Raw genomic sequence first — 18,590 nt, 5'->3', positions numbered from 1 at the left:
AACTGTAACCCCTCTGTATAGCACCTTGATGATAAAATTATTTAAAAAAAGAATTTTAAATTATCATTCCAAGTACTAAATTAACTATATGAATTACATATAGTTTGTGAATTCCTACTTATACTAGTCTTGTCAACATTTTTGATTCACAGTTATGAGCTGGTTACAGGCTCTGTTAGTAATGCATTAAAGAAAATGCCACTGTGTTACTGATTTTCTCCGTGGGCATATCTAACAATGCATTTCTATTCAACCCCTGGAAATGTCAACAGGGCCTCTGGATCTTTGGCGATATGTTTCCATATCAAAATAATCTACCCATTATCTTTTTTTTCTTTATCTTTTTAAAGGTTAAGGCATTTTGTATCTTTGAACATGATGAAGTTTTCTGTTTCATCTTCATTATGAAATGTGCTGTGTATTCATGTGTGCATGTGTGTGTGCGCGGTATGCGCACTTTATTGACAAGCATAATTCACATACCAAGCCAACTCTCCCTCAAAAGGACATGGGTTCCATTCTCGTGTGTTCATTCAAGCACAGGATTCTGAGGAAATGGAAAACAAAGTAATTTTTCATCTATGAACTAGGCAGCTTTCAAAGACAATCCTAAATTAATTGCAAGAAGTAAGTTTGTTGCTAAAGAAATTTTATTTTCTAGGTGAAAGGGAAAGCTGAGTAATGCAATCTTTTTATAACCTGTTTCAACCCAAAAGACAAATATGTACTATTTTCTTTCCAATGATAACTGACTTGTTGTTTTTTTCTTCCAAAAATGGGGTCATTAAACCATCCAGAGTGGCTCCAAATGTCACATTCACACATGACTTTTTGATTTGCAGGCTGTCATACAGGTAAAAATCACACTTATTGAAGAAACACAATAATGACAGCTCAGCGTCTGATGCTGAAACTTGAAAGTAATTGAACCATTTAACCACCATTTACTTGCTCAGAATTTCTCCTCAGAAATGACCCTTCCCCAAAAGCCCAGGCTCTTGGAGATGCTGAATGTATTGTTTTTCTGGATAAGCTATGTGTAGAGTGAAGCTTCTTCCAAAACTGACACTGATGATATAATCTTCTTGGTTCCCCATATTAATATTATGGTTTTTATACAGACTCTGCCATATCTTCACACAATGGCTCCCATTTCAGAATCACCTAGAATGTCACACAATTTGAAGGACCCCATACCTAGAGTGTATGATTTAGTATCAGATGGGCCTGGAGAATTTGTATTTCAAAGCTATCCCCAGGAAGATTGAGGCAGTTGATCAAGGACCCACATTTGCTTTGAAAGGGGACAAAGAAGTAGTAGAACAAAGAGGGAGCACAAATGCAGCAGTGATACTCACTAGGCTCTATATTGAAAATGAACTATGCAACTCCTGGATGGGCATTGGAGGGAGAAATTTAGAGAGAGCAAGGGAAGGGGTGATATTGTTAAAAAAAGAAATGTACTTTTTTGTACATTTTTTATTGTAAAAATACTGTACAGAAGGGTTACAGTTACGTGAGCAAGGTAATGAGTACATTTCCTATCGAGCATTGTTGCCTCCTCCTTTTTTGTCTGACTTTTTTGTCTGACTTATATAACCATAACCCCTCTATATATTACCTTTGCAATAACAATAAATGAATTTTAAAAAAAGAAAATCCCATTTGAAACGTAGTCTTTTCCCAATAACTTATACTATTCCTTTCCATCGAATTATGTAAAAAATTGACAGTCTGTCATCGCATTCTCCCAGTTTTTCTACTCGCAATGTTTAAAAAGTGAAAATATAAAGTTAATTATAATATAATAGCTTCCTGAACCCAATAGATCCAAAATAATTTTCATTCAATATGCAATCAATATAAAAATATTAGTGAACCATATTACCATCTTTTTTCCCTGATGTTCAAGAGATACATGTGAAATCTCATTTCATAGACTTAACAGCAGATGATACCTTGGATTGTCCATATTTCAGATGTTCCAGTACTATACATACCTAGTGTCTGTCTATTGCAATAGAAAATGTAGTCCTAAAAGCTCAGAGGCAAGCAGACTGGTGTCTGTCTACTGCATTAGAAAATGTAGTCCTAAAAACTCAGAGGCAAGCAAACTGGTGTTGAAGCTCACTTGTTCTGTCTCTCATGGTGACTGTCTTCACCATGAATTCTCATTTCTACCATATGCCAGACTCATTATCAACTTAATAGCAAATTTTAATGACCCAAAGGGACCCATAAATACATCATTAAGCATACACATTGGTGTGTGTGTGTATGTGTGTGTGTGTGTGTGTGTGTGTGTGTGTTTGTGTGCCTTGGGGCCTCAAGTCAGGGCCCACTCAGGGCCTAAGTACTGTTCTGAGCTTTTGTCCTCAAAGCTATGCTCTACCACTTGAACCACAGTTCTACTTCTGGCTTTTTGATGGTTAGAGCTAAGAGTGTCACAGACTTTCCTGCCTGGGCTGGCTCTGAACTGTGATCCTCAGATCTCAGCCTCCTGAATAGCTGGGATCACAGATGTGGGCCACTGACAACTCAAATAGATTTTTAAAATTATGTTGAGATTGATTTCTCTTTTTCATAATTATGATTATTGGATTTTTTGTTTTATTTTATTGTAAAGATGCTGTACAGAGGGGTTACAGTTACATGAGTGAGGCAGTGAGTACATAACTTCCCAATCTCTTCCCTTGTTGTTGTCCCACCATCCCTTTCCTCCTCCACGTCCCCTCCCTGACTTCCCATACTCCCCCTTCCCAAAGTTGAAAAGTTTGTTTCCAATATACTGTCTTGTGGATATCATTGTTGCAATGGGTCATCCTATGTCCTTGTTTCAGTGGTTTGTTATTCCCCTTCCCCTCCCCAGATTAGACAAATGTATATACAAGATGCAGTGTACTAAAATCAAGTACAGTGACAACAGGACACTAAGCTAAATATAAAGTTGTTACAGTGCTTTACTTTAGTGAAGATTTCTTTAATTTAGTTGTTCTTCAGCTCCTTTATTCTATTCATCTCCTCCCTCACCACCAACTCCTTCCCCTAGTAAGATAATCTATGCTAACAACGCAGAATTTGTACTTCCGTTATTTTCCCTGCACCCTCCTCTAATCCTGTGCAAACACACACTGGGGAGCTTGTTTGTCTACATTTGTTTTATTAAACTAGGATCATATTACACACACTTCTCTGCATAATTGCTTTTTTATTCAATAATAGCTCATGAAAATCGCAAGTCAGCTGCAAGTCAGCTGTAAGTTGTAAATCATTCTTTTTAATGGCTGCTGAGAAATCCATGGAGTGGGGAGAGGGTACCAAAACTTATGCAATATTCCTGTTATTGGTGAGAAGTCACGTGTCATCTTGCTTTTTAAGTACTAAGGACAAAATTGAGAAATCACTCTATACAGGGTGATTCATGAGGGAAAATATATATTTCATCTGTATATTCACATATATGCACACACACATATATATTTATATTACAAATATGTATTATAAATTTAATATAATACATATATGTATAATTATAACATCAATTTATAAATATTATTTATATGTGTACCCGATACATATGTGTATATAACATATACATGTGTATATATGTATGTGTATATGTGTATATGCATTGTTCATATGTTGCCTACTCTTTCTTCATTTAGTTTTCAATCCCACTTTTACTCTTGAAGTTAGGCTTTTTTCTACATATCTCAGCCCTTTCTAATGAATTGAAGCACCTACTATTAGCCTCAGAAATCCATCTTCAGGCACTTGCTTGGTTGGCAGAGGGTTCAGGTCAATGTATCTTCCCCTAACCCTCCCCGGAGATGTACTATTCAATCATTTTCTTTATTCCTCTGGTTTCCTTGTGAGCAGTAAGCAAGCCTGGGGAAAATACACAACTTTATTGCTATGTAACCACTTGATTTTTTTTTTTAAATCACTGAGGCTGGGAAGATGGCTCAGTGGTAGAGTGCTTGCTTCGCATGCATGAGGCCCTGGGTTCAATTCCTCAGCACCACATAAACAGAAAAAGCCAGAAGTGGGGCTATGGCTCAAGTGGTAGAGTGCTAGCCTTGAGTTGAAGAGCTGAGGGACAGCACCTAGGCCTGGAGTTCAAGCCCCACAACTGACAAAAAAAAATCACTGTCAGAAGTAAGATAAATTTCTTCATTTCTGTCTGAATTTTTTTAAAAACACATTTGATTAACCATCAAAGGATCTAGATTCTAAAACTTACCCAATCGTACAGATTGTAACTCAGGTAACAGCCATAGTTAGAATGATAAATTACAATATTTATTCTGCTTTACTATATGATAAACATTGTTCTAAATGTGTTCTATATGCTAATTCACTTTCCCTTGAAAACTTCACAAAGGTTGTAATAATGTTATTATATGACTGAGGACCTGGAGTTCACCCAGCCAACAAATAGCAAGAGAAGACTGAGAATGTGCACCATCTGACTCCAGGCTGTGCTCAGTTCACCTGACTTCTGTCTCTCCATCATCTGTCAAATGGGTATAATATATCAACTCTGGTTACCTTTAGGAATTCTGAGAAGAGATAGGATAATGATCTGAAAGTCCATCCAAAGTACTATCAAAGTGGGGCATACTTATTGTGGCATGGAACCTTGACTAAGGCATTCTATTATTCAAAGCAAAAAAAACACTAAGCAGATCTCAAACCAAGCCATTTCCAACTATCCACCAAAGGTGAAAGTGGACAGATACAGCCTACTAAGGTAGAACCTGAATTTTGCCTGATTCTCAGAGCCTGCTGATTTGCTTGAAATTAGAAAAAGAGTGCCCAACCTTTATCTCTATATTGTAGCATGACCGTGTCATTCCTCCCCTGGCTTGAGCCCTTGCTTGCATTTTCCTTAATTGGAACACCAAGCTATAAATCTCACATACTTAAGGGCCAGCAAAGTCTCTGGAGCTCTCAGACTGAAATTTGTGTGGGAGTTCAGCAATATTGAATTTTCAAATAAAATGATTAACAGTCACCTTCAGGGCAACCTCAGAGAAAACAATTCTTCCTGAATCATGCCACCTTAATCTAAGGAAGCTTTTTGTTTTGAGGTGTAATAAAAAAAGGTTCAAAAGTAACGTAGGGATGAGTGACTGAAATTCAGTAGAGAGAAACACTCTGTTCTCTAGTTGGGACAGGGCCAGGGTAAGCGGGGGGGTGGGGGGGGGCACACTGACAATCAGAATCTAATCACTATTCCCTGTCCAGACCTAGGAAGGCCATCATAACACACCACTGGGAAGTTACTGAACGTTCAGTTCCATTTTTAACAGCAATCATCTCTAATTACTTGTTTTATTAGAAACATCTTTTCCAAAATTTTCAATAATTGAAAAATGGTATACCTGGTCAGAAAGCCTATTGCTTGTCTGTAGCACTGTAACATCTATCAGACTTCATGAAGCAGAGAATTAAAATCAGTTAAAAGGAAGGACATAATCCAATCCAATTCAATCATGAACAGAAGCCTGCAAGCCTGCTATTTGCTGAAACAATGATGTCAAAGCTCTGCCAACTAAATATAGGATGTTTATGGCTTTACACAAGCAGGAATCTGCCTCATTTGTGCAGCAGAAGCATCATTTAGAACTAATTTCTAAAAGATAACAAGTGTCAATACTACATTTTCAAAGCAAACCCAGAGACTGGAATCCTCCAAAGAGGAATATTAAACAACATGAAGTTGTTGTTTGAAAGAAGATTTTTCAGGGATGTCACACAAATTTACAATCCTAAAGTGCCCATAAAGTAGTCGTGACCAGCTTGGCTTTCCTAGTCTCTAGGAAGTAGAGAGCATGGCTGTTGATGAGAAACAAGAACAGAGCCTCTATTGAAGGGTCTTTGTGCCAACCCATCTACCTTCCAAAGTGATGACTAGAATCAGTTCTAAATTCCTCCTGGGAAGAAAATCCTGCTGTGTGGTTACTGTGGAGAACTTGTAGTAGCTCTTTGAGGGGCCATTTCTCTACCCTATATAAGAATTTTGGAGCCAGACCTTCCCCTTTCCTCTCATATACTTAAACATTCATCCTTTTACATATACCTAAACACATACACACACACACACACACACACACACACACACACACACACACAAACACACAAGCACACACAAGTAATTTAGCTATCCTAGTGGTTAGTTACTAACTATGACTACTACTACTACTACTTTTACCACTATTACTGCTGCAACCAGGTGCTATACAAACTTGTAAGAAACAAAAAAAATAGCTCCTCTGTGCCAAAAGATTGCTTCCTAGGATGGAGCATGAAGAAATGGCTCTGTATCTACAACCTTAGTTTCATATTAGCTCTGTGACTGGGTACGTCACTTGATATTTCTATGTTTAGAGTCTTAGCTAAACAGATAAAGAAAATAATAGTTGATCTGAGGATAAATAAATCATACATAAAGCCATCTTGACAAGGAATTAAAACCCAGTGTGGCTGTTGACATCTGCCATCCCATCATTTAGAGGCTCAAGGAGGAGAATCATAAGTGCAGAGTTTACCTGAGGTATACAGGAGAATTCGACAAGAAAAAATGAAAGAATGAATGAATGAAAGAAAGAGAGAAGGAAGGAAGGAAAGAGAGAGATAAAAGCAAGCAAGAAAGAAGAAAGCAAGCAAGAAAGAATGAAACAAAGAAAGATGGAGAAAGAGGAAGGAAGGAAGGAGGGAAGGAAGGAGGGAAGGTGGGAAGGAAGGAAGGAAGGAAGAAGGGAAGGAAGGAAGGAAGGGAGGGAAGAGAAGGGAGGGAGGGAGGGAGACAGGAAAAGGAAAATGAGGTGGAAAGAAAATGGAAAAATATTTAAACTATTTAACTAATTTAACTATTTAAACTATTTGACAATTTAACTAAATTGCATATGAGTGTTATTTACTGGGTCTGTATTTCACCTTAGTTTCCCCAAAGAGAAACTGGAGATTCAGGAAAAGGAGAATATAAGATTGTGGCTAACATTTAGAATAAATAGTATCACTTGGAATTGTATCTTCTTTGACCACCTCCCATTCTATCCTCTTGGCCTAAGAAATGAATAAATTACCTGTATACAGTGATTGGGAAAATTCCTTGTCTATGAAGAAAGCCTCTTTCCTAGTAAAGCTACAAATGCCAGCAATTCACATTCCAGTCTTCCTTGTAGTTAGGGGGCACTTGACTAGGTTCTGTCTACCAGTCATAACCTCCAGCTGACTGAATTACAAGCCAATGACACTTAGAAGCACAGGTCCAGGCCTGTCTCGCCTCCATTCTGGCAAAGCTGGTAGGAATGGTAGCATGAAGACAGCATCCTAGCAACAGCATCGAGAAGCTCATGCAAGTGACACCTACGGGCCCAACCAGTTTCTGTGTCCACAATATGTCTTCACTAAGCCCATGTCAAATTCCGTTACCTCTAACATTGTCTGGCTGTTCCAGACAATGTCTGGATAGAACTTTCTTCAATAAGTGCCTTTTCTGTTTAAATTGTCTTGGATAGGTTTTGCTACTTGAAGTCAAAGATTTCTCCTCCTAAACCCCTATGGAACCCCAACTCAATGGTCTTCCAAGAAATCACCTCTATACTCCAGCCCTTTATCTTCTCCTTCTCCTTCTTCCAATAAAAATAAAATCCCGTAGGATTTTATTAAAATTATTATTTATTAAAATCCTAAGGGATTTTATTTTCCCTAATCTAATCAAGTAATTCAAGTCAATATGTTAATTGCTGACAGTAATCTAACATTACACCAGCATTTTAGCAGAAACTTTAAATGCATCAAAGCAAAATGGAAAGAAATATGCTTCAGTTATCAATACCCAAGTACCAGGGCCGGTGAGGGTCTAATCTTTGTCTGCACTTGCAGAAGTCCTGTATCCACTGGGGTGGATTCTCACCTCCATTCTATCGTGGGTGCTTAGCAGACCAGTCACACTAGTAGTCATAGTAACCATACAATGAATTGGCAGTTTATCAAATCAGTGTCTACACCACGGTAATACACACACACACACACACACACACACACACACACACACACACACACACACACACACACACACACATACCATCATAAAATACTTCCCATTATGTTCAAATGGAAACCAAAATATTTAACACAACCAAGAAAGCCCAGAGTCTTGATCCCTAACTTAACCATATACTCATAAATACTTCTCATAAATACTTAGTAACTGGTAGGACAATGGGGAGCAAATGGAGCTGGAATAGAGGTTTGAAACTCTGACTTGTAGTATATTTGATTTGGGAGGCATCAATATTGTCATCATGTCTTATTATTTTAAATTACTAAATTCATAAAAGTGTGATTATAAAGTTCTAAAGCACTGAAGAATATGCCCTTTTTAATTAACATATCACCACCACAATTTGTTTGCACGGCGACTTCAGCACTAAGCTCATGTCTCTACTCCAACCCCACTGGTGTTTCCCATTTTCTCTGCAATCACTTGCATTTCCAACTACACTCAGTAATTCTCCCCGCTCTGTACAGCACGCTGAACAAGGCCACGTTCTCTGCTAACACCCTCTGTGTACTTCTCTTGTACAGCACTTATTTCAGGTTACATACAAATTCTTAATTCTCTCATATGATAGTCAACATTGCACGGAAACACGAATCTAAAAGAAGTATATTCAGAGTGACTATGAATTTGTTTAACCACACAGCTTTTATGTACTTTTAGGAGGGAAGTTTCAGGACCTACCAAGAAATTTTAAAAAACACTTCAGTGGCTGAGTGAATCTGCTTGGTTCTTACAACCACAAGTGGGATACAGATGTTCAGTCTCCTAGTATTTTCTGGATTACTGGAGCTGGAGGAAATTGTTCCAGATGCCTTTCTTCTGATCACTAGAATGTCTATGCAAGTGTCTGAAGGAAGTTGAGGCAGAAAGACAGAAAGACATGCTACTACTGAGAAGACAGAGTCCTCTGGCTCACCACTGCCACCTCTTCCAAGAAATGCTGCTTTTTTATAGTTGATGGATTACTCTTCCTTATAATATTTACTTTGAGTGATTCTGACTATTAAAAAAAGTTTTTATTCTACAGTTGGTGCTTAGAGAAGTATATGGGGAAACACTTATTTTATTCACCGAGCATCCATGCCTTCCCATCTTTTCTCCCAATACAATATTGCATTTCCAATTTTACAGCATTAAATAAATGAATCCTCACTGAGGCTAGAACATATGTGCCTCTATTTATACTTAGTTTGCAAAAGGTGCCTATAGCCACAAGATAATCAGTCATAGAACCACAACTTACAATAGTTTAAATTATCACATAGGCCACTTTCATTATGCTTCCCAAATGGTCCACACCCAACACCAGTGAGACGTTCGTAGCTGTCTTAAGCAAAGTCCCTCTGCCTATGCAGAGGAGATTCTATTCTCTTATAAATAAACTACTAATTCTGGAGGCTCTATGAATGTACAGTGTAAAGCAGGTAAATATATAAAACCTTATGGAAAACATCTAACTTATTTCTCGTCCTATCATATCTCTTACCTCACTATGTACCCCCAACACCAGAAACTAGCTCAACTTCTCAGTGTTGTTCAGAAACCCATGATCTGACCAAAGAATCCTTCTTCATTGCCTAACAAAATTAGAAGCCTCCTGTAGGTTGCAGAGAATTGAATTCATAATGGGGTGATGCCACCACATCTAGTGATTTTGACTATTATTTTCTATCTGTGAAGCTCAAGGTCCTGAGGGAAGGAATAAATGCCTCTCTGTAGGTTATTGCAAAGACCAAATGAGATGAAGTCCCGGCTTAAAGTATTTAATCAATAATCATAGTGTTTTTCCATCTTTAGTGAGTATTTCTACTATGTCTACAATATCTGGAGTAGGCCTGACATAGAGAAGGTCTGATCTCTAGATACAGTAAAGAAGTTTGCTTCCAACACATAACTTGCTAGTTCGTTCTATTTCATTCTGTTAAACAAATATATTGAGTTTTTAATATCTGACAGATACAGCATTAGGTCTGGATAATAAGAAGTGAACAGATACTCAGTTCCTGTCCTTAAAGAATAGATTAGTTTTTCTCAAAACTCTCCAAGAGAATAGCTCACCACATGGTTGGCAAGTACCATATTCAATTCTTACTTCTGTAAAGAATGTATGGGTGTGCATGTGTATGGGTGCACATGCATGTGTTCAAGGAGAATTAATGCGTTGTTTCCATTTTCTCTTATTCCAGACCCCAGAAGAAATAGTGCACAGTTGCTTGCCATTTGTCATGTCCTAAGCCTCCCTTCTCTGAGCATTATTGGGTTGCTCCCCTATCTTCTCTTTCTAGATTAAATAATTCCAATTCCCTTAACCTTTTTTTCAGAGGTCCTATTAGCCAGCCTCAGCTTCATCATTTTCATTGCTCCCCTCTGGAGTTTCTCCAAGTCCTCTCCATTAAAATATGTGGCTTTGCCTCTCAGTTCATGCTTCTAAGCAATTTACCCCTTCACACAGACCAAGACAAAAGCACCAACTCCCACCCCACCTAAACAAAGATGGTAAGAAATCGTGAGAGTAGATTTTCTACACATAGAACACTCCTGTGCTCAAAGCAAATTAGCATTTACTGACACCCCTATTCAGCAGGAAGGACTAAAACCAGAACAGTTCTTAAATAGTGCCAACCATTCCACTTACAATTATCTCAATTACTTCTAAGTAGATAAAACTATTAACTGCAAACTTGAGACTTGCAGTAGTCACACCTGAGATTCTCAGAAGTGCACCAATAAAACCACTGTACTACTGAAGTTAACAAGATCAAACAAAGCATTCTGTAAAATACTCCTGGGTCAGCAGGTTGACAGTTGAGAGCTCACTATGTTATTTATAAGGCAGTGCATTTGGTCAGTTTTGGCACATGCAAAAGGGTCTTTCTTGTGGTCTATACATCAACGTAATTAATATCTCTTGGGCTGCATGTGCAACAAATTCTACATGACTCTCAAGAAATGATGGATAGAGGTTAATCAAATATAGACACATCATAGCATGCTACCAACATATGCACACTGGGACAACTGTGAAAAGCAGAGCGCTAGTAAAATTGCCCTTCAAGACAATCCCAGAGACTTATAAGAAAGCTCTTCTCATACACTCCTCCCAACTTATTTCTCTTATTGTGCTGAAGATACTTGCAGCCTCAGATGAACAAGAAACGTATGTGTGCACGTGTGCGCGCGCATGCACCCACCCACACACACACACACACACACACCCAAACATAAATTATTAAATTTCCAAATCCTATCAAGAAGCTGTCAACATTTTGCTGGGAAATATTCTCCCTGTTTCATAGATTTCTTGATTCCAAACTGATTACTGAGGGGAAAAATGTTTTTTTTTTTTCCCCATCTGGAAAAACTAAAAGTAGAATTAGGGTGAAAAGTCTTGGTTAGGTGTGTGGATGAGGAAGCCACTTTTCTCCTCAAAGCTAACCTCAGGCAGACAGGTGGCAGGCAGATTTTGTTACATTTCTGAAACTACCTTGGCACCAGCAAAACCCGATTTGGTCTGGAACTGGATAGGCTGAGACACATCTGTCCACAACAAGCACGGGAGAACCAGCTGCATTCTGGGAAAGCCTCCTTGCCAAGTTCTTAGCAGACTCCCTCAGCTCTGAGTGCCAAATAAATTCATGGTTTGCTGTTAAATTGTCTCAGCTTCAATCAAAAAGACCATGCAGTTTATCAAGCAATGACTTAAAGCCCCAGATATATGGAACTAACATTGTTTCCATAAACAGTCGACACTTTGGCCAAGAACTTATCATGGTAGTGTCAGAACAAGAAAGGTTCTCCTAGATGAAGGCAACTCACCACAGCTGTTTAATCATCAAAGCTGACCCAGTATATTCCCCATACTTCTGATGATCTTCCATGCTTAGGCACATGCCCCAGATACTGTGTAAGAAAGGTAAGTGACAGGATGATACGGAAACACAAATATCATGATAAATGCATGCACAGTTGGTGTCTGGGAGTTCTGAAATAATGGACTCCTATAGTGTTTATAATAATTCTGTGTTGATAAGTGTCTGTTGTAACTCGGTTTTTATCAAAGTAAGCCTACAATGATAAACTAAACTACAAACAGCCTCTGATTTCATTAATTTGGTGGTAATGGCAATGTCATAAATTCTCATCAACCAGTAAAGAAGTGAAAGTTGGTTACCAGTGTTGACATATGTGGTCATGTTACCATGTAATGCCTATGCTTACTGGCCAGGAATGCTGGGTTAATAAGTCATTAGTAGACACTGTATAATGCTCCCTCTCTTTACCAAGTTGTGCACTTTGAAGATTCATATGGAATTATTCTGAAGAGCAGCAAATTGGACCACTCTACTATCCTCCATTGTATCTTGGGGAGAAATGTTTATTCTATTTGCACTTGCAAGTGACTATCAACCAATACTGAACTTTGGTGAACCTCTATGGGAAGAGATAAAATAAAATATATGATTAGGTAAATTAAGATAAAGGACAAAGAGAGACAAGAAGTATAAATGTAAGATTTGTCAGTTTTTTAAACATTCATCTTAAATGAAGAGGTGACATTTCAGTAAAGTTTTTTACACCTGAAAAAGTAAAATAAAATTACTGTTCATTTCTAAAACCCAACCATTTGGACCATTCTTTGTTGTTGCTATTGTTATTGTTTGGTTTTTGTTTTTTTGTGCTGGTTCTGGGGCTTGAACTCGGGGACTGGGCACTATCTTTGAGTTTTGTGCTCAAGGCTAGTACTCTACCACTTGAGCTATAGTTTCCACATTTTTCGCAGACTATCGTGCCTGAGATGACTTTGAACCTCAATCATCAGATCTCAGTCTCCTGACTCACTAGAAGTACAGGCATGAGCTACCAGCACCCAGAAACTTTTTGGGTCAGTCTTTAAAAAATTTTTTTAAATCTAGCAGATTAAAAGAACTCTACTTATAAGAATCAAGTGAGCCTCCCACAAAGCTTATCTGGAGACATGAATAAATCATCTAGTCATGAATTATTCATTGTTATCAAGAAACAAGCTGGGGATTCCAGGAACTATACTTGGGAGGTGTTGAATTCATTGCCCCACACTCGCCACATGAAGGGAGATCAGCCTCTAGGATTGCCATGTGTTGGAGAGCATGCCAGGCCTCTGTGTGCGTTTCAGAGGACACTGGCAGCCTTCACCCAGAGGACAAAACAGGCAAAGCTTAATCCAGAGAACCTTTAGAAAAGTGCATGGACTCAGTAAGCAGAAATGCTCTCCTTTTCCTCTCTCTCTGCCTGTCTCTTTCTCTCTTTCTTTCTCTGTCATCCCTATAAATCTATAAGTAAACACGCTAGATGGTAGAAAAGCAGTTCCCAATGAATTAACTGAATTATAATAGACACCATGGAGAGCTTAAATCATGCAAATGTTTAGAAAGGCTGTCAAAACCCAACAAAATAAGCACCAAGAAAACTAAGAAACGGGAACTTTCAAGGGGGAGCAGGGCTAAGGGGAAAGGGGAAGACAATGAAGTGGGGAGGAGGGGAAGAATACAGTCAAGAATTCATTGTAGGGGGCTGGAAAGGTGGCTCAGTGGTAGAGTGCTTGCCTTGCATGCATGAGGCCCTGGGTTTGATTCCTCAGCACCACATAAGCAGAAAAAGCTAGAAGTGGTGCTGTGGCTCAAGTGGTAGAGCACTAGCCTTGAGCTGAAGTGGTGAGGGACAGTGCCCAGGCCCAGAGTTCAAGCCCCACAAGCGACAAAAAAATAAAATAAAGATCAATTTTTAAAAATTCATTGTATAGAACACAAAACTGAGAAATGGAAGGGAAGGAGTGAGTCAAAGGGGGATGAGACCAAGATGCATTGTATTCATATATTACTTTGTTAAATGACATTTCCCCTGTACAGCTACTTAAAGATCATGTTTAATGTACTAAAAAGAGTCCCTGATATACATGGAAAATATGAATTGGGTGCAGAAGACAGCAGTGGTGAAAGTTACAATTGGGAGAGGATGGCTAGACGATTCTAAGACAATTCTTTAGCATGGTCTGATCTGCTCATTCGTGGCTTGGGGTGGGTGGGATGGGGTTGTGTTGAGGGGAGAAGGGCCAGGGAGGGAAAAGTGGGGGACTCTCAGATTGAATCAACTAATCAATGCGTGTGTATTCCAGGTCCCAACTGCTTTGCAGGAACTACAATAATTCCGGCTGGCATTGAAGTGAAAGTGGACGAATGCAACATCTGTCACTGTCACAACGGAGACTGGTGGAAGCCTGCTCAGTGCTCAAAGCGCGAATGCCAAGGCAAGCAGACTGTGTAGGACAAATTCCCGAGCAATGACAGAGTTCTTAGGAGAGGACACTGTGGCATCCACACCGCACATGTTGAACACAACACAAACAAACAAATTCCTGCCAGCTACCACAGGGTCACCAGCAAAACCTTTTAGGGTTGACAACAGTGAATATTTTACCAAGGGGAGATATCTCCCCTTCCCTCTTGCTATATAAAATATCTATAGTATATGGCTATCCAAACCGCTTTTGTAATTACCAATGCTTGGTGGTGACTTGATGACCAGATTTCTGGAATGAAAAGAAAGAAATAGCCTTGCCTAGGCTCCTTCTGTGGTGATGCCTTTGACCTGCCAGCTCACTGTCCCCTGAGCGACTCCATTTTTACTCTTCTGTGCATCCTACATGTCATTCCCTCTTCCCCGCCCTGTAGTATTTTACTTTTCACCTTTAGAGTCTAAAGGGCCAGATCTGACTGCACATTAAAGTCTTGGGTTGTATCAAAAAAAAAAAGATTTAATAAAGCAATGTCAAGGGAAAGGATTCTTCCAGAACAAGAAAACACAAGTACATTCCACCAATTCATTCCCTGAAGTGAATGCCACATTCTATGAGCTGAGAAATGAGGGCAGACACATAGACCGACCCTGGGCCAGTCAAGGTGGGGAACTGACACTTTGTGCTTTAGAGGTGGGAGCTCACAATCTGATTCTTACAAACCATGCTTTTCATATACAAAACTTTGAAACTGCCAATCCAAAACAGTTAGGTAAAGAACATCATGAGCTTGACAAAAAAAAAAAAATCCCAAAGAGACAGGTATTTATATTCGGTAGCCTTCATTGCCAGACTTTGTAATGCTGGATTTAAGTTTGGTTGTAAACACACTGTAAACCCATTTTGTCACTGGGTATTATGAATTCCAGAACCAGGGTGAGTAGCTCCACTGTGATTCTGAATCCTTCTGAATGTGTCTGACAAAATTTGAGTTCAGATTTAGCTGAAAGCCGGTCTTACACATGAACAAGTTTTTATGGTTTGGGACACTGTGTTTGCCATGTTCTAGTAACAACCACTCAGCCCTAAGTCTACAATTCCAGATTCAGGACACTTTCCACCTCAAGTGCTGATTTAAAATTACAGATTAGGGTAGAGGAAGTCTTGCACAATACAATTCCATTTGTTGAACTTTTTTTTAAATGTATATATTAGATACTGAGCTATTAAAGTGAACCTTTGAAGAGTCTCAAGGTTGCCCTGGTAATGCTGCTAGTATAACAAAAATAAATACATAAATACATAAATAAATAACATACACAGGGTATCTGATACCACCTCAAGTTAAGTACAAAATTTGCAATTCTGAGACCACATGGCATAGTATACTTAGTTGCTCATTCTACTCTCCTGTCCAAAAGTCCCTGGTGCAGATCAGATCGGGTCCTTGAGGAAACTTCAAGATGGTCTTCATGACCAACAATCTTCCTTTCTCTGCTCTCACCCTAACCCTGGCTTCACCATGGCTCCTGTGGAGTAAGGTATGATGGCAACCTTCGTAGTAGTGACATTTGTTGGTGGAGGACAGTCTGTGCAGTTTTAAGCTACTCAACAACACCTCTGTCATCTATCCACTCTGTACCCATAGCATCCCCTCAGCCCATGTGTGGCAACCAAATGTCTCCAGACATTGCCAGATGTCCCCAAGGGATGGGGCAAAATGTCTTGAGAAGCAATGGTCTTAGAAAGAATAAAAAAGCAATAGCAAGGTTTTTGCTTGGAGATATACTGGGAAACTCTGCCCCCCATCACATACACAACCCCCGCCCCTCCCAAGGGCTTTGGTGAGCCCCTGAGGCCTTTGAGTCATGAGCAAACAGCAATTGCAGTCAGTGGACCTCCACCATAAGAAGTAACACTTCAAAGATTGGCTCTATGGACACGTTTCTGTGGTCTCATACATTGGGTTTTCATTTAAACTTGCCAGCCTCTCCTCCCTGGAAGCATCTCCTGTCATCAAGAAAGAGTTGTCATTTCCAAAATTAATGTGCTGATGGGTTGGACCTGACACTTCCTTGCACACTGTGCTTGTGTCGTGATACAAATAGCCACACCAGTGCCATCCCGAGGAAGAGCATCCAGCTGCCTTCCCTTGAACACCAATTTGCTACAAGGTTGGTGCCTTTCCGTTTGCTACCGTGGATACATCATAGAGACAGTCGTGAATCATTCATGAACAATTCTGCATGATTTATGCCTGCACTCAGAACTGTGTCTAGACAGAGACGCATTATAGAGCTTTCTCTGCCCCTTAGGTTGCCTATTGCCAACTTCAAAAATCCACACTCTTGGAAAGAAATAATAATAATAACAAATGACAGGAATAAGGTTTGAAACTCAGAAAATATCACTAATAGAGCCATGCAGCATAGTACCTTATCTATTATTAAGGAGTTACTATGTCCTTTTTAGAAAATAGAAAGAGAAGGCAGCTGGGAAAGCTGAGGTGCAGAAATTTTGCATCAAAGTCTTGGCACAGTTAGAGTCACAGCAAGAATCTGCTGGAATAGGATATAACATCCATCAGGAAACTCTCTTCAGAGGTTCTGTGAGACGCAGTCTGGTACCAGCCTAAGAGGGAAATTTTGATTGTTGTTTTGGTTAGTTTTTTTTTTTATTGTTTGTTTGTTGTAGTTTCATTATAAGCTGTTTCTTTAAGACTTTGTAGCCTTGATATCTCTGCCCCATTAGGGAGAGGTAAACCTATACTGTGACAGAATTTCTCATAAACCGATCGGCACTTTACAACTTTCTTCTACCGTGGTGGTCATTGAGAAATTCTATCCAAACTCTGAACATCGGAGCTGTGGTCCCATCCGTTGTGTTTTTCCTTTCAACCCTTTATTTGCAGACACACTGTCACCTCTGTATCCATTTTTTTTCCTCCACCTTTGGTTCTCGGCTTTAACTACAGTTATGTTTAAAAAAAGGGATCAACATCCTGTTTGTCAGCTAATGCCTGTTAAAAATCCAGTTTCTAAAATCTTTGAAAAAAAATGGTGTGCCTGAAAACTAGTGAGGAAAAAAAAAAAAACCTAAACACTAAACTGTAAAAAAAAAAAAAAAAAAGGGAGGGGGGATTCTAGCAACAATATTTGATGTGTAAAAGAATATATTATTAAAAATTATTTTGTTAAATATAAAGTGTGTTAACCAGCGAATATTGTTTGTGGTATATTTTCCTCACCAATTTCTTCTCCCTGCTCCCCACTCTCTATTCAATGACTATTTCTCAGTGACTTCTACCATCTGAAAGTACATGTGTCGTTATTCAATGAGAAGTATTCAATAAGAAGTAAGCACTTTGCTCTACTATTTGCCTTTGTGCATTTTCACTTCTCATAATACAAGGGAGAGCTAGCGAGGGGATCAGAAACAAGGCTCAAATAAGCTAACAGTGAAAATGTAAATGGCAGGCAGAGAAAAAAGTCTTTCCTGACTCTAGATCCTTCTTCGGTTCAAAGGATGATCTATGATATTGAGTGTTCATGCATGCCATTTTCCGTGCTTGGCTCTGAGCGCATAGAATCCTGCTCAGTCCATACTTGTACTGCCTGTGGCTCACCTGTGAGAAAAACCAGAACATAGCAAGATGAAATACTTTGCCTAATGTCATGGGACATAAAATGGCAAAGCAGGGATTTCTTATCTTAAAATTTTTCAAACATTCACAAAAAAAAACCAAGAAGATAGTACAAAGGTCCTTCATTTGCCCACTGTCAAGATTCAGTAATTATCAGATCTGTCAGAATGCTTCATTTATTTCTCCCCCTTTAAGTTTTCTTTAAAACAAATACAAAGCATCATCCTTATCATTTCACTCCTGTAATTTACAGTGGTCATCTCTTTCTAAACAGTGGCGTTTTCTAACCAGGCGCCAGTTGCTTCACACCTATACTTCTAGCTACTTAGGAGGCTGAGATATGAGGATCATAGTTCAAAGGCAGATAAATCCAAGACACTCATTTTCCATTAACCATCAAAAAAAAGCCAGAAATGAACGTATGACTCAAATAGTAGAGCATAATCTTTGAATGAAAAGTAAAGCAAGAGTATGATATCCTAGGTCCAACCATACTAACTGCACATAAAAAATAAAAATACATACATACATAAGTAATGTGGCATTTTCTTACAAAACCACACTGTGGTACTATTAAACTGACCAAAATTATTGATTCCTTC

At 38.9% G+C, this 18,590-nt stretch overlaps 1 protein-coding gene across 2 annotated transcripts in view; it reads left to right on the top strand.

Annotated features, from left to right (window-relative positions):
• Vwc2l (von Willebrand factor C domain containing 2 like) overlaps positions 1 to 14,641 on the top strand; it is a 156,105-nt gene extending 141,464 nt beyond the window's left edge. For both annotated transcript variants that reach the window (XM_042679311.1, XM_042679310.1), the window contains one exon: positions 14,226 to 14,641. In XM_042679311.1, coding sequence (XP_042535245.1) covers positions 14,226 to 14,374 — 149 coding nt within the window. In that variant the 3' untranslated portion in view covers positions 14,375 to 14,641. The remainder of the gene's footprint in view (positions 1 to 14,225) is intronic.
• Positions 14,642 to 18,590: the final 3,949 nt, after the last annotated feature.

Source organism: Dipodomys spectabilis, unplaced genomic scaffold (assembly GCF_019054845.1).
Source record: "Dipodomys spectabilis isolate Male_0828 unplaced genomic scaffold, ASM1905484v1 ptg000051l, whole genome shotgun sequence".
NCBI classification, from domain to species: Eukaryota; Metazoa; Chordata; class Mammalia; order Rodentia; family Heteromyidae; genus Dipodomys; species Dipodomys spectabilis.
The sequence above is the reverse complement of the archived record's forward strand: the minus strand, read 5'-3'. Positions and strand labels throughout refer to the sequence as shown.